The sequence below is a fragment of the Boleophthalmus pectinirostris genome, unplaced genomic scaffold (genome assembly GCF_026225935.1).
Source record: "Boleophthalmus pectinirostris isolate CB_2022bp ecotype Guang Dong unplaced genomic scaffold, ASM2622593v1 HiC_scaffold_12, whole genome shotgun sequence".
Lineage (NCBI taxonomy): Eukaryota > Metazoa > Chordata > Actinopteri > Gobiiformes > Gobiidae > Boleophthalmus > Boleophthalmus pectinirostris.
Window position 1 is genome coordinate 28,255,101 of NW_026571018.1, and position 20,579 is coordinate 28,275,679.

A 20,579-nucleotide genomic window follows, 5' to 3' on the forward strand; every position below is an offset into this window, starting at 1 on the left:
GCGTCTCTGCACGGATCAACATGGGCTTCACAGGTCTATCGACACTATCCCGCACCACAGCAAGTACAGGCGCCCTGCAGAGAGCGGGCAGAGGGGGGCGGGTTCACTTCCCACTACAGTCTACTCCATCACACTCTGTGTTTCCCAATTGCCAGGATCCTCGGCTTCTGAACCACTTCGGACAGATCCAGGTCATCAGAGATACTCCAAGTGCTGTTCCAATTCCCCCAAAGCCCTTTTACCAAGGATGCGCGGATGGATCCTTGGCCGCCTCGGAGCGCTTGAAATTGTCCACAATGCACCGCAGCTTCATTTTTTTACGAACTTTATTTAAGGAGTCAAATGCATTTTACAATATAAAATAATTAAATATTGTGCTATTTTAGTCACATTGCTGCAAATAAAACAATAAAACACTATTAGATCAATTAATTCAAATCAGGACAAATGCAGCATAAACAAAAGGGAATTGGGAATACAATCAGCCTACCTCCCGAAAATGTTTCAGCCTGTGTGTTTATTTATTTAGGCAAATATTCATCCTAAATAACTACAGATGATTCACACAGCCTTTATTATTCACGTGTTTTAATGCATAACACTTTCTATTGTAGAAGCACTGTTGTATATTAAAACTCGGAGTATTATCGCGCTTGGTCACCTGACAGGGCGCAGTCGCTTCCTCCAATGTCCTGTCGAAACGGTCTACCCGTCGATTTGAGCTACCTAGCGCTAGTGCGCATGCGCACGACCTTTACAGTTTAAATGCCTGTCGATTTGAGCTCCCGAGGCAGAAGTTTTACGGCAGAATACCTATGTAAGATGACTGAATAGTTTGGAGTTAATATTTGATTGTTCATTCCCAGGAGTTATAACCAGGACACTTGGCTCTGCTTTAGAGAAGCCAACAGGAATGCTACAAAATGGTCTTTGGAGGAAGGTCCTGGAATTGAGAAACAGTAGTGTAGTAGTGCATCGCCAATAGTCTAACAAACTTGAGTGTAAATATTCAGACCTTTAAAGGCTGAATACTTCAAAGCCTCGATCCCTACATCAGGGGCCAGGGCCTGGTTCAAACTTTATCCATAAAATCAGTTTGGGGGGGCAAATTGTCGCAGAAATACTGATTTTAGTTTTACTGTTTTTGGCTTGAGTCAAGTCTCTAATCTGACAACCATAAATAAATAAGCCTAAATATAATTATTGCCTATAGTTTTGAAATATTAAATACTGCATCCTACGTTACCTCAATACCCAAAATCAGAAGTCAGTTTTAGTCAACTGTTTATAGTGACATTTTCAGTCACTGATACCAGATTGTGGCCCCATAAAACATTATCAATAATGCAAGTTATTTTTGACCAAAGCCAGGGGCCATAATTGGTAACCTAGTTTTTCTTTCTTTGTTGAGAAGAAAAAAGAAATTGAATTGTTTGATGAAATTGATAATGCTCTGTAATTACATGTAATCTAAAGACAATACTGTTTTCATTATGTTCGTCCTGCTCTTGTGTTGGGACAAAGGAGTCTGTCAAGCTGAACACTGACCCACATCCTTATTATGAATCTGATGCTGTTCAAACATGGCACAAAAAGCTGCTCACAACTCTTTTGTGGAGCTCTCGCAGGAGGTGACAATTTCCCACTGTTCATAATCTAAAGTGTAAACATTACTGGCCAATCAGATGTTGGGTTCGGTCAAAATGAGCCAAATGTAATATTAGTTTACAGTCTATAGTTTACCGTCTAATGTTGCTGTTGGTGTATCTAACTACTGTAAATTAATTTGTAAATGCAGGTGCTAAGAGAATCATTTTCAGTATCCACAGTCAATCATTCAAGCCAACAAACTGAGATTCTACTTAATAAATGCTCTAGTGCAGTGGTTCTCAAACTGTGGTGCAGGTATCACTGGAGTATCACTTTCCTCTTGCAATCAAGTCTTTATAATAATATATTTAATAAGATTTTTATATGATGCCCAGTTCATTATTTTGCATCCTGATTTAAACCCAGTTTGGTTAAACCACTGAAAACTGTAGTTTACCAAGGGAGTGCTCAAGTATTTGCAGAAGTGATTCTTTATGTAATCTTTAGTTCCAACTATATTTGATAATTGTATTATGTTGTTATAGTTTTGCATGTTTTAAACAACTAATTTTGATTTGCAAAAAAAAGAGAGTGGTATTTGTTTGTGTTGAGGCTTTATTTTAGTTTTTTGCCAGTGCTCCACATATCTGAGAGTGTGGAAGATAAAGAAGAACTATGAAAATAACAGATGCAAATGAACTGGCAGAGAATTATTAGTAATTTTATAAAAGTCATAATTTCCCAGCTGTAGTTTTATTGGAAGGTGAAAAAGTGAATAATTTATTTAATCTTTTCGGTATTGGCATAATCTTCATGTAAGCGCCATACAAAAAAAATGTATCAAACAAAATACAGTTGGGCTGTACACCACATTCGCAAACAATTAGAACACAATAGTGAAGACACACAGAAAATTAACTATGAAATATGAAGAAATGGCGAGATTCTGACCATTTTTTTCTTGGTTTACAAATCACAAAAACATATATGTTCAGTAAATGTCCAGTTTCTCCAGTATTATACATCTTCCTTTTAATACTGTCCACACAGTTTGAATGTGTTTCAGTGGAACTTAAGCCTCTTCATCACTTCCTGCCAGGCTGCTATCTGTGGAATCCATGTCTTCATCATTTTGTGTTGACTGTGGTTCCTCTGCTGGGTTTGATTCTGGCTCAGTGCTCTTAGGAGTGTTATTTGTGGTATTTGTGGTGGGGCCCTCTTGTGGTGGTTTAGCTGTACTTGCACTCTCATCCACTTGGGCTTTTTCTCCACTTTGGAGAAAAGAGGACCAGCCTTTGAGACGCTCCTCACGTTCTCGTGCCGTTTCTTCAACCTAAAAGATAATAAATTATACATTGTCAACAAAAATACAGGGAGGGTATTTCTTTAGTAGCCTGGTAATCTACACTGCAATAATTATTACAGAAATAGTTGGTAGTAAATATAAAAATTGTAGACACACTTAGCTAATTCCATTTGTTGAAGCCATGACAAAATCTTTAAAGTACCCTTCTTTTTATATTGTAGATTTGAACATAGCAGTAGAATTATACCTGGAAGTCAGTGGTCCCGTCCCAAGGCAGAGCAGTGAGTTGCCGTCCCCCAAACCAGCGGCCGTTAAATGACTGGATACAAGCATCAGCCACTTCTGGTTCTTTAAACGCCACAGAGGCCACACCATCAGGATGTCTCTGATTCACAACACAGTAATATTAATTAAATTCATTTAGACTCCAACTAAAATATTCAAATGACAATTTCTGTAAAATAAACTGGCATATGAGCTTAACTTACATCAAAGATTATGACTTTCTTGACCTCACCAAACTTTTCACATTCAGTTCGAAGATCTTCTCTGTACTCATTCAATACAAGAGGGTCCTCCTACAAAAGACCACACAGAAAAAATTTATTTACAGCTGTACTTTCATCTATATTGTTATTTTAAGCTTAGTCACTGTATCGGTCTCCTCAAACATCACTCACAAACAAGCAATTTACAATAACACCGAACAATACTGACACAATGACACATACAGAAAGCCCCTGTACACAAAAATGTCTCTTCCTGTTCAATCTCCATACCATCATTTATACACAGGAATCAATTCCTGTGCCTATTATGATTGCACAGAAAAGTTTTGTACCTTATTCACTAGTGCATGACTGTTCGATGTGTGTACAGGTGAAAATGTGGCACAGGACCATATGCCATTGACCGTTTTGTCAAGTTGCAGCAAAACTCAAAATGAAATAGGCATTCAAAAGAGGATCATTTGTATTCTGAATAAGGAACACTAAAAGGGACCTTTTTACCTCAAAGTCGCTGGGATGAAACATGTTCCTGATGATCACAACTTTTTCGTGCCTCTTCCTTGCTTCTCCTTGCTTCTCTGGCCTCCAATCCAACTGCCTGCAAACCCCCCAAAAAACTTTCAATAACTTTTTGTTTTTAAATAAATGTTTATATAATAATGAAACATGCACATACTTTTGTTGCATTTTGAGTTTTTTCTTGTAGTCCTTGTTCTTCTTTTTCTTCTTACTGGCATCATAAGCTCCCTTTAGTTCAAATCGTGCTGCCTCCACATGTAGTTTGTAACCACGTACTTCAGACTCATCAATGAGACGCACAGCAAGCTCCACAGACTCTTTCTGCAAAAATCACAGTGAGGAGAATCATCAGTAATAGATAGCTGCAATTTTCACAAACTCTTGAGAATCCGTCTTAAAACAGCTCCGACTGGATCGTTTGCATGTGATAGATAACTTACAAATCACAGAGCAGCACTGTGGTTTGTGCGGAAGCCAGTGCCAAATGAACCAAAACATGGTGATGCTGACAGACGTACTTTGGCCTATTTTAGTAGAAATAGGTATTAATATTCTGTTTGTGAAAAATATGCAGAGATAACCACCGTATACATTTGTGTACGGGTAAGACTCCTGAGCTTTTCTCACAACTGGATTTAGCAAAAGTTTGTGTGTTTGACTGAATGCTCACTTTCAGTGAGAACTATCACAGACTGATGTGTAGAACTCAATTCAGAGGTTACACATATCAGTCTGTTAAGGTAATAGCAGTATTGGCAAACTATAGCCCTTGATTTGTTAGACAGAATTTGTTAACACATCTAATATGGTCAATTTACACATACCTCACAAGTAGAAAAGTCTGCTGGTCACAGTCTTAACATACTTGTAGTTTCTCAATTTTTAAAGCCATCTCAGATTGTTCTATCTCTAACTTCCCATAGTGGTTTCAAGATATTTTATATAATCATTTAGAGCTTAATGCTACACCTATAGCCTACTTCAGTGTATAAAAGGCTGTTATTTGCTTTAATTACATAAGACTGCACACCTTTCAGGCTCAGTTCTCTCTTCTATCACAATTTAGTAACTATTTTTAATTTAATGACCCATGCAGTGTGTTAACATTTCTGCATAGGAAGTCACAGAAGTGCATTTTTTAAACTACCAGATGGCACTTTGATGCCTCATCTACACATGAGTACCTTGTTGTGTTCTCCCATCACTAGTAGATTCTATTTGTGTTATTGCTGTGTGCCAGTGTGCCAGTGTGCCAGGGTGCCAGGTTTGGCCTGACAGAAGAAGACCAGAGAGGACAGGTGAATCTGAACCAAGGGCAGGTGAGCGGGAACAGGTTTCACATCTGCCATCTACTGGTTAAAAAACCCCAAAACAAAACAAAAAACTTACAGATGGTAGGTTCAACTATAAATACCTTTAAATAGCAGCAGAGGCCATCTCCTTTTAGATTTCCCTCTTTGTCCTTATAGAGTTTAACCTTGTACTCCTCAGTGATTGGGTCTTTCATAACAATGCCACATTTGGACATCAGTTCAGCAAACTCATCTGCCCCAATGTCAGGGGGCAGACCTAAGGATGGAGAACACAAGACATTGGGAGAGAGAGAAAATAAGAGAAATGGGGAAAAACGCAGTAACTAACACCAACCTGAGACGTAGACATTTGTATTTTTGTCCTCATCAATGTCAAACCATCCTAAACAAATATAAATACATTTATTATTATTAAGATCAAGAAATATCACATTTGAGTTGGACAGAAGGGATGGCAACAGTCAGTACTCAGTTATGCTGTAAATTTAAAATTATTGAACAGGTGTGTTTATGGCCCATTTTACTTATATAACTGCTGTTTCAAGAAATAAACAGAAACAACAATTTTAGACATTTTATAAAAGTCTAATCTAAATTATAGTGTATAACACATGGATGTTACCCTGCTCTGCTTTCCTCTTCTCCCCTTTCTGCTTCACATCCTGCATCTTGTCTGGCTTTGCTTCCTGCACCTCCGTGGTTGGGATTTGGGTGACCTCAGGTGGTTTCTCAGTTACTGGAGGCTTAGTGGATTGCTCTGAAGTGGCTGGTTCACCACTGGCTGATGTTGCACTGTGTGCATCTGGATTTCCTTCTTCATTGAAGCCATAGTTAGCCTGGTAGGCTGCAAGAAAGTCCTCAGTAATCTGCAGAGGGATATTCATAATTTTGAATACAATTAATGCAGAACATTTTGAACACAGACAGTGACATGTTTAGCTTCTAATAAATAAGAAAAATTAAGTCGGATTGGAACCAGAATATAACAGAAGACTGAAAATAGCGAATGCTATTGCAAAAAATAGAAAGAAGTTGTTACTTTCGGGAACCAGGCCTTCTTCTCGTGATCCCAGTCGTAAACAGTGCCATCCTCGGGGTCAGTGTAAGTGTACGGGTCCGAGCCATCCGAGTTTCTCTGACCGTACATCTCCTGCATCCGCAACTGCTCCATGAACTCTTTATTCGAGTCCGATCCCCCGCTCATCTGCAACAAAAGAACCATCAGGCAAAGTCCTTGTGATATTTTATGTTAATTCTCTCTTTTAATCAACATCACTACACATCATGGATAGGATATTTCAAAACAAAACCCTAGCTCCAACAATGCATAAAGTTACACCATTTAGTAAGCAGCATAACGGACCACAGTACTTCATAGATCAGAGCTGAGTGACACACATGTACACATCAGTCAAAAGGTAAGCTACATTAACAGTGCTAATGTATTGTTAGCCACGATATATTATCTGAAAATACCAACTTTGCCTGTAGCGGTTGTCAGTCCAATAGATCCTGGGGTGATTTATATTAAGTTATATTTATTATGTATATGTATGTACGTATACAATCGAAAATGGTCAAATCCATAACTTTATAATCCCTCCTAAACGTAGGGGATCCATATTGCGCTAGCAGAATTGAATGATGTGCTTCCGATGTCAATGTCATGATGCGCATGTGTGGTGACCACGGAAGTACCGTTTGATTGTAAACACAGCGTCTACCGTTTTCCACGGACCGCAAAGGCGACTATTGGGGACAATTTACTACATAAAGACAGCGACTAAATCCAACGCACACAATTTGTGTAAACAAACTGCTAGTATGTTAGCCTTGAGTCAATTCTATGAAGTATCCTGCAAGATTGTTCTAATTCGAAAAATAATCTGGAGATTCATGTAAATAACATATTTATTTTAGATAGTGATGGCGGAAGGAAGCGGCAGTGTGAACGGAGCCAATCTGCCCCCGGGAGACCCTCAGCTCATCGCGCTGATCGTAGAACATTTGAAAAACAGAGGTCTTTTTGACGAGTTTCGCCGCGACTGTTTAGCAGACGTCGACACCAAGGTGCATATAATTTTAAATGCATTTTAATAAAAAAAATAAAAAAAGATTGCAAATAAAACATGTCTAACACCTGTAGTGATTTCTATGTATTTGTATGAAATGTATAAGAAAGATACATAAGAAACTATTTTATTTTTAAAGTTGGATGAGGAATATTGCAAGCTGCACAAGGAGCAAGATGTTCATTACAATGTATTATTATTATTGGGTTATTTCAAAAATAACTATACACATATTCCGTACTTGAACAGACGTGATATTTGTTCAGTTCATAATACATAGCAGAGTATTAGTTTCATGTATGTATTGTTTTATTTCAGCCTGCCTACCAGAACCTAAGGCAGAAAGTGGACAACTTTGTGACCACTGACCTAGGTACTCAGGAGTGGACCTCCACCATCAACAAGAACCAGATGAGGAACGGACTTAGGCAAAAAGTAGTGCAGTAAGTCCTCTGCTTGTATGCTTAATTTTATAAACACCCTGAAATTTATAGTGAAATAATAATGTGGCAGGCTAGTCCATTTAGCCAAAATGTAATTTCTGCAACTAAAAATGCTTCTCAGTATCTTGTGTGGCCCCCACATGCTTGCGTGCATGTCTGACAACTTCATGGCATACTCCTAATGAGACGATGGATGGTGTCTTGTGAGATGTCCTCCAAGATCAGTGTAAGGGCATCACTGAGCTCCTGTAGAGTCTGAGGAACAATCTGGTGGCGTCTAATGGACCCAAACATAATGTCTCAGAGGTGTTCTATCGAGTTTAAGTCAGGTGATCGTGATGGCCATTCAATTGTATCAGTCCCTTCATCCTCCATGTACTGCCTACATACTCTTGTCACATGAAGCCGGGCATTGTCGTGCATCAGGAGGAACCCAGTCCCAGGACCTACCACACCAGCGTAGGGTCTGACAGTGGGTTCAAGGATTTCATCCGCATACCTAATGGCAGTCAGACTACCATTTTCTAGCCAGTAGAGGTCTGTGCGTCCCTCCATATATATGCCTCCCCAGACCATCACTGAGCCACTCATGCTGAACCATGTTGCAGGCAGCATAGCATTCTCCTTGTCTTCTCCAGACACCAGACAGTTACATCTGGCACAGGTGCACATGGTGAACCTGTTCTGGATGTCATTCTGTAGGGCAAGGGCAGTGCTCAACCGGTTCCTCTTTGCACAAAAGAGCAAATATGGGTCCTACTGATGAGTTCAGGACCTTCTACGGCACTTTCCTGCTCTCCTAGAGTAACTGCCTGTCTCCTGAAATCTCCTCCATATTCTGGAGACACATTAAATCTTGCAACGGCACATGCAGAATCTGCAGATGTGCCATCCTGGAGAAGTGGGACAATCTGTGTAACTTCTGTAAGGTTAAAGAATGGCCTTATTGTCCCAGTAGTGATAATCACTCCAGCCAAAGCCAACACTAGTGGAAAACCAGCCAAAAAAGATCAAGAGGGAGAAACTTGAAATCTCTCCACATGCAAAACTAGTCTTGTTTTAGGAGTTGTCTCACTGTTGCCACTCTAGTGCACCTGTTGTTCCATTAAAAGAGGTGGCATCCTTTTGTTCCTAAGACACTGCTCAGTCTCAATGTGGAGATTTTTCAAAATATCTATAAAAATATTATGTGTTTTCAAAGTTTTCCTTTCATTTTTTGAGCAGTGGATAATGTATTGGGGGGTGATATCTGTTGTGTTTTCAGATCTGGGATGTTGGAGTCAGGTGTGGACCGAATTATAACTCAAGTGGTCGATCCTAAAATGAACCACACTTTCAGGCCGCAGATAGAAAAAGCCATTCATGAATTCTTGTCTGGGGAAAAAAAAGAAGACAGTCCGACTGGTTCAAATGCAGTGCCTCCACCTGAACAGAGCGAATCCATAGACCCTGCCCCAGCGGCTGTTACAGGACCCCACACTCCATGAGGTTGGTCTAAACTTGTTTAAAATGTGGCAAATGTGATTTTTTTCACCATAGCATCATTTTATTGTTAGGCCATCTGACGTTAAGTGGGTGGAAATGTACAGCTAATCTACAGCCAATTCAGGCTGTTGGTATTGAATGACCACCACATAATCTGTCTGCTGTGCTCAACACACAGCTCTACTACATCATAATCTTCACAGTTTGTAATTAAATTCTATGTCTCTTTTGTAGATGCACATAAACTGGTGTGCCATCTATAACTTCAAGCTTTGAGTAATACCTTTTATGGGTACCGTGGGAATGAAGATGTGCTGAGCATACAGTACTGTGGACAGCATCTCAAACGTTGGCAAAATACAGATCATTTATCAGGACCTTTGTTCTTCACATTTTCTATTCACAAATAGCCTTTAATACCAACCCATGTAATTGGTCATATTGCTTTCAAGTTTACATCCTCAACTCAAGCTTGTAAATTTGATGTAGTTGTAAATAATTGTGTGCATTTTTTATTGAATTAACACATCAACCTGAGCTTGTTTTCTTGACCTGTATGGTTCTTAAAAGCTGTAGTCAATTCAGGCAAAATGGGGGAAAATGTAGTTAAGTTCAGCTCATATATATTTACCTTAATTAAAAAAAAAATCTGTTGATTGTTTTTGTGAATCTCTGAATTCTTTTGGGACAGAGGCTCCTGAGACTTTGATGGACACACTTCAATTTTTATGTTTTTCTGTCTGGTTGATTGCGTAACCTCTATTGATTGGGGTCTTGTTTTGAAGGGGGGCAACCCTTGATAACGCAAATATGTTTTTCAGGTCTGTTGTTTCAGAAACTCCTGCTAAGTAATTTATGCTTTTAATAACAGTAAAAACAACAAGTCAAATGTCTGTTAAATAGCTGTTCAAATGAAGCTTAGCTAAATTTACTACAGAAATGTATGTGCAACAACCGAATTACTATGTTATTCATTTCTATTTTATTCATTCATTTTCAAATTCTTTCGATTAATTTCTAGCTTTCTATTTACACAACAATGAGTAATCAGGAACATTTATTGAAAATATTAAATCACTGAATCTTCTTAAACAATCAATTAATATGACCAAGTCTAATTAGTAAGATACTGGAATTTATTACAGGTTCTGTGAAAAATCCCTCAGTCGTCCAGGTAGAATCCATTGCAAAAGAGAAATTCAATTTGTCAATTGGACAAAAGTTTACAAGTTCTCAGATGACATCACAGGTTCAGCATATGAGGAACTTTCATTTGGATATCTATAACAAAAATACAAAAAACACTGATACAGAAAAAACGGTCAACAGAATGTCCAATCACTTTGTGAGACCTATCACTATCCAGACTGGAGTGTTGTTTACTGTAGTGGTCATGTGGAAGAAGTAGAGGGCCCTGTTTGTCCATGGGAGGGGGGCTGTCTGTGTTGATGTGCCGCTCGGAGCATGTGAGCGTGTGTGCTGTGTGTCGGGGTGAAAGGTTGTAGTGTGGGTGGTCACCCAGGGGTTGTGTGAGGCGATGGGGATGTTGTTTTGAAGTAGGCATGACACGGAAAATGAGCGGGAAAGTTCAACAAACATGGAGGCGTCTGGACGAGTGATACCCTCCTGTGGAGTCCCATCCCGCAGTCTTACCATACGCACTTCCTGAAGTCATCCCCGGCTAGGACAGGAAGCACTGATGGAGATGACAGCATAAGTGCTAGAGACCAGTTTAAATGGAAAGTGTGAAGTCAGCCTGCACTGTTCACATACTATGATGCTAATCTAATAAAATATGTCACATAGAAATTTACTCTTCCTGTTCTAGTCAAATCAGTAGCTCTTTACGATTTCTACACTACATCACAGACATCATAGATTTGGAGAGACACATGTTCAATTTCTTTACCAGTGAGTTATTGCAATAGTTTTCTCACTATTTAGCAGGAATCATACATAACCTATAGGAGACATCCCAATCAACTCCTTAATCAATTCGACCTTACAGACCTGACAGGTACATTATGAACACGTGACTCCAAAGGCATGAGCTTGCATGTAGGCCTAAACTGCGGATCATGTAGTCCAATTCACTGTCACAACTTTTCCAAAATACGAGTCTCTGGTCTTGGATACGTTCCTTACTGCACGTCCTCCAGTCAAAAAGCCAGCTGCTAAACCTCAAACGCGCATTGACACGCGCAGGCATGCGCGCGTGCACGCACGACTGGCTTTGTGTTAATTGAGTAGAGACATCTTGAGAGCCAAAGCTGTTCCAAAGACGCAACCAGCTCTATGTGCTGAGACATTATGAGGATTATGATAAATATTTTCCATTCAATTGTAGAGTAGAGCCCGTCTTGTGATTGTAACAATCCAACCTTTCATTGGAACACAAATATGTGTTGTATATCAAATAGCTGTCAGTCGACCACAGTCCTAAAATGATTCAGATTAGACATGCACTGGGTTAGTTGCCGTAACCCAACAAATGCAAACTGCACAATCGTGAATAGAGCAGTCATACTCACCAACATCTTGTTGTTAACCAGTACAGCACAGCAACAACATTCTGCTACTGTGTATTCTTACAACAGACGAATTTGAGTTGCATTAGCCCACTATTTAAATGTAGGTTAAAAAAATAGGCTATGGTGTTCAGTAATGACTGGCGTAATATGCGGTTGTGCCATATACGCATTACGCACGATCCCACTGGTCTATCAATTTTCAAACTTCCCAATACAACAACCTACACATTGTCATAATCTTCACGCATGCACTACGGCGATTCCCTCAATTTCTCATCAATGAATAAACTGCGCCCTGTCCTCGTCCCGGCGCGCGTCCACGTGGCTTCGCTCTGATTGGTCTAGATAGAACTCAGAAGACTCAGAAGCGCGCACACTCTCGCACCCTTATATATTACAGCCCAAATACTAGGAACTCCTGCAAGTCAACACTCCTCCTGGCACTGCGCTTTGGTCGTGAACAAACAGAGACGAACTGAGACGGACCCATGAACATGTCAGCGCACAGGGCACATATGTTTTGGGCGTTTTTGGTGGCTTTGGCCGCTCAACAGGCGCTGAGCACAGAGCCGCTGGACTTTCAGGAGAAGCAAATATCTCAAGCTAAAAGACGACTGACTCTACAAAGCACAGGTGAGACGCGTGGCACGCACGAACTGCACAATCGAATTTGTTAAATTCTTCCAAACTACATTAAAAACAATAAATCAATAACATGGCACAACTTACACAGTCGAACATAAAATTTAAATAAAACCCAATAATGAATTAATTCTTCAGGTGGACTAATTGTTGTGCAACGTATTGGCCTCATATGACTTAAAGTGTGATGCAATATCAAACTTTATATAACAGGACCATTGCAGCAAAAATGTATATGTAAATGTCTTGAGTGGAATACCGAAGAATTGTAAACGCAACGATACAATGAAAAAGAGCGCAGAGATCAATTAGTGATACTCTGTGCCGCTAACAAAGGCTTTCCGTGTTTATTAGATGAGCACAATCAGAGTTAGTCTTTTGATCCCATTAGTCTTAATTGGCTAGTAATAGGCCGGTAATGAACAACAGGTTTGTAATGTGCGGGCACTACGACTTTGGACTGCCATGCCACCTTTACTTTTATTTTTATCTCGTTTACGTTGGCTGATCACTTCATCATAAAGATAATGTTTCTCAGGATGCCGTACAGTCTCCACAGAAGGGTGGGCTTTTAATCTAAACGATAGCCTATATCAGGCTCACTGTAAGACCGCGTGCCCGTCCCCATAATCGTGCCGGGTCGCGCCGGGCCGCTTTGCTTTTTGTAATTCAATGCGCAGCGCAGTTCCACATTCCCCTCGCGCCCCCTCCAGCAGCGGGGAGCGCGTGACGACACCTCCGGCCCAAGACTGACCTCCGCCTCGGGCACCGCTCCACATCCCAACCACGGGACAGACCACCAAGGCACAGGAAGAGATGAGGGCAGGCCACCGGAGACAACTGCGACTATTCACCAAGCTCTAACAAATGAGTTTGGCCTCTTCTGTACTCAAGCGTTCAGACATTTTCCACACATTTGTTTTACTTTTAATCGCTAAACTGACACGGGTTAAAGAGACTTCAAAATAAATGGCTTGTTATATGTGTGATGATATTAGAAAAAAATATCTCAACATTTCCATGGCGCTTGCGCTTGCTTACGGTTTATATTACACCATTATTATTCAATTGTGTCATTCCTGTGCAAACTGTGGGATCTATGCCCAGTTACTTACAGAACATTAAAAGTGGATTTGTTCTGGCATCTTCCTCTTCTTGTTCTTCCTCTTGGCCTGGACCCAGTTTCCCAGACTCTCAACAGGTCACACGGTGACATTGGCCACTAGATATGGAGTGCTTTAGGCTAATGCTTTAGTCCAACATGTTCCCTGAAATCACACAAATACATTATATTATTGTCACTTTTATCCTTACCTTCCACCACAGCCGTAAATACTGTGTTTCAGCTATTATTAATACTCTATTCTATTCTCTATCTTGATTTTCATTTCATTTAATTATCAAAATATTTCCTTGTACTTAATTGTGAAATAAGAGCTGTACTGATGAGTACATTTTTCCACAGTGAGATCAAAAACCTGGTGTGCTTCAACAGTTTACTAATAACAGTGATCATGCTTAAACTGAACAGAACATTTATAAAGATTGATAATATTGTTAGGTGTGATGTAATCTGATAATAGTACGAGTTAACGTAATTTGTTAAACAAATACTTTGATTCCTTCATTGATTTTGTGCCCTGCAGCAGAGATCCAGTCCTGTCTGGTGAGTTCAGGGGATGTCGGCTGTGGAATGTTTCATTGTTTCAACAATAACTCCTGTGAGATTCAGGGACTACACCACATCTGTCTGACACTGCTGCACAATGCAGGACGCTATGACTCTCAGGTGGGTGCTGTAGTTCAATTCCAAGTCTCAGCACAGTGCTTTGCAAGAAATTAATAATGGATTTTTACTAACTAATGCTTCCAAATGATCATGGCACAATGTAATCACAATTAAATGAAAAATAGTAACCTTACAAATCATTTAATACATCAAACTGCCAAACTGGCCATATACTATTGCTGTGGTAATTTCACAGTGTTAATAATCATGATAACCATGTAAATGCAAAATCTTTTAAAAATGATAACAAATGCACATTTACATTCATTGTCATGTCATAGGGTTGTTAGTGGAGGATGTTGTATAAAGGCTGGTGTTGTGCTCTGCTCAGAGGAGGCTGAAATCAGATAGGAACAGCTTGCCTTCTTTACCAGAATAGACCTGGAGAGTGGTACAGGTCTGACATTGCAAACAAAGTCCTCATTTTTGATTTATTGCACAATTAGGTTTAAAGTTTTTAAGGCATTGATTGTTACAGTATTTAAGTAGAGATGAAACACTCAACAAATACAGCTCTTAATTGACTGTTGCATCATTGTGAGCGCTAAAGAAGGCTCACATGTAGAAACTTGCACGGAAGAGGGTGTAAAAGCCTTGCTGTTTTATTCACAATCTATACAGTTGTAGTCAATAGGCTATTTCAGCTACAGTTAAATGATTAGTTATAAGTTAGTATTAATAATAGTGTGTGGTGGTCGACTTTGTTTACAAATTAACACTCTAACGAACTGCGTTTTTATTTTTTTAAATGTATGCGTGATTAACTCCTTACATTTTCGCAGTTTGCCTAGTATTTTTAGTAAATTGCAATTATCGTTATGCATTGTAGTCATCTAATGGATGTCTCCTGCAGGGTAAATCGTATGTGAAGGACGCCCTCCGGTGCATGGCATTGGGACTGCGGCAGCGCTTCAGTTGCGTGAGTCGGCGCTGCTCTGCTGTTAAAGACATGATCTACTCCCTTCAGCGCGAGTGCTACTCCAAACATCAGCTCTGCCTTGCGCTCCAGCAGCACATGGACACCACGGGCAGCCTGGTCCAGTTCCACCTACTCTTCCCTCCTGGGTCAGCCAATATATTACACTACTACTCAACACTACTACTCATCATCACTAATACAAACCAGAGCAACCAGTTTTTAACACTACAAAAATACATGTATAATAATCATAATTGGCTGATGTTGTAGGAGTCTAGAGATGTGATCATCAAACATTCTTGCTGAAGTTTGTTATGTTTTTTCTATTTTCCTCTACAGGATTTTGAGGGAAATTTTGCAATACAGGCAAATAAATATTTGTTAGATTATGCCATTATAAATACAGTCGGTTGTATTTCTTAATATGCAGGAAACAACTAACAGGGAATTGTGGGTGACTTGGGGCAATATCTTGCCTACACTGCAGATCTTGTAGTTGAAAGCATTATGCATCTAGCATCAGATGACCTTCCAAATAAATTGTCTGTTTGTAATTTACCCTGTTCACAGGCCTTATGTGGAGCTGATTAACTTCCTGTTGTCCTGTGGAGAAGACGCTCGCTCCTGGGTCAGTCAGAGGCTCCGGGCACAGTGCAGCCAACACTGGGGGGCACTGTGTGACAGTTTCAGCAGCACCTGTTTTCTTGCCCCATCAGATACCTCTTTGAACACCTCCACACCAGCTCCCACTGTCCCAAGACCTCCACAGCCCAGCTTCTGGGGGCCTGAGCTGGATGACAGGAGTGCTCCCAGTCTGATGGATAATGAAACAGAGTCTACATTTGTTAAAGCTAATGTTACCTCTTCATAGAAACCTACAGGATAGAGCCCACACATGCACTTATTACTAGAGTAGAAGAGTAGAAAAAATGATAGTTTGGCTATGCTATAACTTATTTAATCTTTACATTTGTACAAGGTTAAAACATGTATCTACCTCACCATTGCAGAGGCCTCTTTGACAGAATCTTCCAGTTAAAGAAGGGCATGGACTCAGAAACAGAGATTTAGTGTCCAGCAAAAAACACAGCTGGCAGCTCAACAACAGTCTCCTACCTATTTAAATACTTTTATTTATTCATGTGTTGTTGTTTTTTTCTTTTCTTTGTTTTGTAACATATTGTTCAGTCTCACTTTGAACAGCTTCACTCATTCACATTCAGGCATAACAATATGACCACTTGCCAGATATGCAGCTCCATTAAACATAGATGGAGTCAGACACTTTACTAAGCACTAGCATCTCTTACCTGTTGGATTAGGCCAGCCTTCACGCCCTACATGCATCACCTGTTTCTGGTTGACCACTGAGATTTCCTTGGACCACTCATGACTGATACAGACACCGCAGACTGGGAACAATAAAACCATTGTTAGAGATGCTTTGACATGTTTAGATTAGATCCAATTTGGCACCTTATAGTTTAGGGAATCCCAATAGGCTCAGTTTACTCATCTTCATGGGATTTTCCATTTTCATACTTAAAGTTAGACTATGAAACTATTATGGAGGTTTCACTGCCTCCATGGAAATGTTATATCTTTGCCTGAAAGTGCCCCAGGTATGGCAATAATCTTCATGCAGACAGGCAACCAGGTCCAATTACAGGTCAGATCTTTAAATTAGCTTGGTGTAAAGATTTCTGGTGGCGGGCACCGGATGACTCCTTTGAGACTGAAAGTTGAATCTAAACTTTGAAGCATTCTTTGTGGAGAAGTTTTATGCCATTCTGTGGAATGTCCAGGCAAAGCCAGAACATCTCCATGGAGACAAGTAGATGCCATGCTCTTCACCAGGCTGCTTGTAAGGTCTGCACAGACGCAAGCCTGCTCACAATAAGGATGCTGGTTTTTCAGTCTTTGAGTGTGTATGTGTGTGTGTGTGTGTGTGTGTAATAAAAAACAGTCTAAGCAATATAAAGAAGTGCAAAAGAATGAATGGAAGATGGTTATGTTTAATGCAATACTGTGGAACATTCCAGACAAAGCAATACTATGTTAATGAAGACAAGTGCCACCCACCACAACAGTTGTCGTGGAACTTCAAAACAAAAAAAGAGGGCATAGTAGGCTACTTACCACAAAAAATTGATTTTCCCCCTTGCTCACTACAGGTGCCAAGATGAATATTTAATGTGTTAATCCCTTGGTGGTCATCAGGTTATATTTGAATGTTGTTTTGAGAGCACATTCAGGGCACCACTTACAGGACAGGCTGAAATCAACTTGAATGTCCACATCTCAAGCAAATCCCAGGAAATGCACCACATTTTAAAAGATTTTATTTAAATGAATGTAAAAAAAACACATTTTAAATAGAATTGACTGATTTAATAAACATTATTAATGCCACTGTTGGGACTGTGGTTAATTTCATGTGCGTAGAGAATACAATGCTGTAAATTTGCCCCACTGGCTCATTATTGTGGTTCTTTTGCAAAACAAGAGAAAGGTAAAAAGTAGGCTTCAAATGGTGGTGGAGTGGGGGAGCTTTTAAACAGTGGATATAAGAAGAGTCAAGGCATTGTATCACTATTAGACCAAGTGCAACCTGGACATTGAGGGTGTTATTTTTGTTTATTGTAATTCTAAAAATTAAGGTACAAAAAAGGTAAAAGGTAAAAAAGGTAAAAAAAAAAAAAAAAAAAAAGGTACAGCTTTCACGCCTTCACCTCTGCATGTGCTTTACTTCAAATTCAATTAAAACAAAGACGAAGACTTGGTAAATCTACCAGATGAATTTATGAATAGTAGTCTATTAAAACAATGTAGACGTAAGGCCATGATAAAGACAAGAAACACCTGCTACTGTACCTTGGTGTTAACAGGACCACTATAAAATGTCTAATACTTCTGCACAATAAGTGATTGACATTTATTGTTCTGTTTGTTCAACAGACTGGCAGTGACACTGTAAACAGACATCAATAACAAACACACAGGAAAAAGGACAACAAAAATCAACAAAACAGACAAAAATCCAGACAATGGGGAAAGTGGGGGAAGGTTATTGTTATGTCTTGCCCTGAATAAGTCCTTGCCCTTACTTGACCTGATAACATTGTAAATCTGCATACAGACAGACTTGAGCAGACAGAATCATTCACTCTCAAGTTATATATATATTAGATAAAAGACATTTTTGTTCACAGTTTAAGTAACAGTTTCCTGTTTTCCTTATTTGTGAATATACACAGTTTAGTTACCAAAGATCACATCTTTATAAACAAATGTAAAACTTTAGGCTGGTTGTGCGTTCTCCACTTTTAAGTGACTTATCGAGTGTCCATTTGCTAAATAAAAGGGAAGAGACGTTTCTTAAGGATATAGAGGACAGTGGCGAGGAACAGGGCCAGAGCCAGAAAGATGAGAAGTTTGTCTGTGAGCTCTCGCCGGTTGTATTTGAGGATGAGTTTTCTACCAAGGTGGATTGTCCCAGTCATGTTTTTGAAATCCTCATTTGTTTCCTGCACAGTTCGAGATGACGTGGCTGCAGGGTACAAGGAACAGAAGTAAGTTTCACTGATTAAGTAAGTGATGCTGTGCCAAATAAACTATTAAAATAGTACAATTTTAAAAATCTATTCACAACTGATTTGTATAATAATAGATTTTCACCAGCCAAGGACTGCAAGATTCCAGCAGTAATCTTCCACTAAACTGAATCTGCAGCAAAAGCACAAAATATGTGTGCAAATTAAGAGTTTATTTACCCAGAGTGGTGATAGTGTCCTCACTCTGCTTCACTTGTTCAGCCATCATTCTGCTGATGGACATCAAGCTCTCTGTGATGTTACTGCTCGTCTCCACCAAACTTTCCTTTGTCACTTTTCTAAATCATTACAGGTGAAATTACAATATTACAAATAGGTGGTATCATTATATGATATGAATACACAACAATGTGAAAAGTTGAGAAAATCTTCTAATGGACTTGCATAGATTATATCTCCACTCTAACCTCTGTCTGGTGCTGTTGGTCTCCCCTCTCTGCAGCAGCTCATCCTTTTCCGTGTTATCAATGGCCAGTTTACAGGCCAGATTCGCCTTCCTCCAGGCCGTCTGATTACTGCAAACATCAGAAGAAAAATAAATGTGATTTGTTTCCTGGCAAGTCTACTGAATCTTCTTGCAAAAACATGTGTGTCTATGATGTTATTATAAAAGTATAGCATGAACAGGTATGAAATAGCATTTGTTTATTAACCATTTATTCTGAAATGCATTGTTTAGTTTGACGAGGACACTGTGCCAATAGTTTAATATTTTCCTGAGATTTGATTTACATTGACTTATTACATGTGATCAGTATTCAAACCTGAGCAACTGTCTTCTTTGACTCTCTGTCTCTGCCTGGATTTCCATTCGGTCTGACTCTCTGTCCTGCTCCTTGGCCATCTGCTCCAGGTCCTGCACAAGTATACACAATTTCCTCACATTAAATACATTTGGTCGGATGATAACACGAGATAGCAGTGTGTACCTGTATTCTATACCTGTATTCTGAGCCTGAGTTTGTTGAACTTCTCTTTGACCTGAGAGTTGAGGTTGAAAGCGCAGACTGTGGCCCGGGACAGTCTCTGATGTCCTTTAAAACACAACAAATACACGGATAATGTAGTAAGTTACTGTGCTGTCAGAAACACAAAGCATCTTTATAGGCCTCTATTACAAACACTGCCATTCTTCTTGAGACCATTTATTTGGGTTTAGTTTATAAAAATAATTTTTAGGTGGCTAATACAGCATGCATGGAGTAGAATTAAAATGCGTTCAAAACTACAGGGCGTTAGAAATCACCAGGCAGCCAACTCAAAAGGCGTTGATCGGGAAAAACCCTCCGCTGTTAAGTTAGCAGCTAAAGCTAACTATTAAGCTGTGTGTTGTTAAACCGTCGCCCCAAACAACACCATTACTATGGAGACAGGTAAATGATTTGGAAGCAAAATTACAGCCCTTACTTGAATTAGTGCTTTGATTTCCAAGTCATATTTTATGATTTCTTGACTACAAACTCGGACATGAACGTCAGACGAAGACGCCATATTTGTTTTTGTACGGCATGCCCAAGGACCAAAATACTACAAAAGGCAAAGTTGTAAGGCACTTATATTAGACTGTACCGTATATGCGGCAACTTAAATATGACAAATGCAGTATTACGCTAACTGTAGTCAAAAAAAGAGTAGATCCGGCCTGAAACCTGGTCTGGTTTTGTCTCGATGAAGATAGAAAAGTTTAATGCCATACTGTGAAACTTTACAGAAAAAGCAATAGCATCTCCATGGAGAAAAGCACATAACATAACACTTAGGCCTACTCACGCAAACATTATTGTTTTATAAACATATAATGCAATCAAAAGTCTTCAAATTGCCTATGTTTTATTTTATGACAATAA

General features: G+C 39.5%; 3 protein-coding genes across 4 annotated transcripts; 1 reads left to right on the top strand and 2 right to left on the bottom strand.

Moving 5' to 3' along the window:
* Positions 1–2,341: 2,341 nt before the first annotated feature.
* Positions 2,342–15,798, bottom strand: htatsf1 (HIV-1 Tat specific factor 1). Of its 2 annotated transcripts, XM_020920044.2 has the most exons (11): positions 15,678–15,798; positions 13,526–13,678; positions 6,277–6,441; positions 5,860–6,103; positions 5,572–5,619; positions 5,339–5,493; positions 4,082–4,245; positions 3,907–4,003; positions 3,385–3,474; positions 3,144–3,281; positions 2,342–2,923 (listed from the first exon to the last, which is right to left on the bottom strand). In XM_020920044.2, the coding sequence occupies exons 3-11, from the start codon at positions 6,439–6,441 to the stop codon at positions 2,663–2,665; spliced, it is 1,362 nt and encodes a 453-aa protein (XP_020775703.2). In that variant the 5' UTR covers positions 13,526–13,678; positions 15,678–15,798; the 3' UTR covers positions 2,342–2,662. The 2 variants fall into 2 exon arrangements, with proteins under 2 accessions (XP_020775703.2, XP_020775702.2); XM_020920043.2 differs by lacking the exons at positions 13,526–13,678; positions 15,678–15,798 and adding an exon at positions 6,718–6,890.
* Positions 6,940–17,068, top strand: LOC110155902 (stanniocalcin-2-like). The gene is made up of 7 exons (XM_055148262.1): positions 6,940–7,307; positions 7,628–7,752; positions 9,017–9,237; positions 12,249–12,401; positions 14,057–14,199; positions 15,053–15,264; positions 15,689–17,068. Exons 1-7 carry the CDS (start codon positions 7,164–7,166, stop codon positions 15,987–15,989), a joined length of 1,299 nt encoding a protein of 432 aa, XP_055004237.1. The 5' UTR covers positions 6,940–7,163; the 3' UTR covers positions 15,990–17,068.
* A 375-nt stretch (positions 17,069–17,443) lies between these two features.
* bnip1b (BCL2 interacting protein 1b) lies at positions 17,444–20,454 on the bottom strand. The gene is given in 7 exon segments (XM_020920101.2): positions 17,444–18,668; positions 18,892–19,010; positions 19,140–19,247; positions 19,497–19,588; positions 19,675–19,727; positions 19,730–19,766; positions 20,140–20,454. Coding segments are annotated over 7 exon segments (690 nt in total). The 5' UTR covers positions 20,224–20,454; the 3' UTR covers positions 17,444–18,471.
* Positions 20,455–20,579: the final 125 nt, after the last annotated feature.

Bases quoted from the DNA above. Each gene is read 5' to 3' on its own strand.
- htatsf1 (XM_020920044.2), bottom strand. From the start codon at position 6,441: ATGAGCGGGGGATCGGACTCGAATAAAGAGTTCATGGAGCAGTTGCGG. The intron at 4,246-5,338 runs GTATTTATAGTT...TGATTTTTGCAG, and splicing joins GCCTCTGCTGCTATTTAAAG to AAAGAGTCTGTGGAGCTTGC. The intron at 3,282-3,384 runs GTAAGTTAAGCT...GTTGTGAATCAG, and splicing joins AGAAAGTCATAATCTTTGAT to AGACATCCTGATGGTGTGGC.
- LOC110155902 (XM_055148262.1), top strand. From the start codon at position 7,164: ATGGCGGAAGGAAGCGGCAGTGTGAACGGAGCCAATCTGCCCCCGGGA. The intron at 9,238-12,248 runs GAGGTTGGTCTA...AGACGAACTGAG, and splicing joins TACAGGACCCCACACTCCAT to ACGGACCCATGAACATGTCA. The intron at 15,265-15,688 runs GTCAGCCAATAT...CCCTGTTCACAG, and splicing joins CACCTACTCTTCCCTCCTGG to GCCTTATGTGGAGCTGATTA.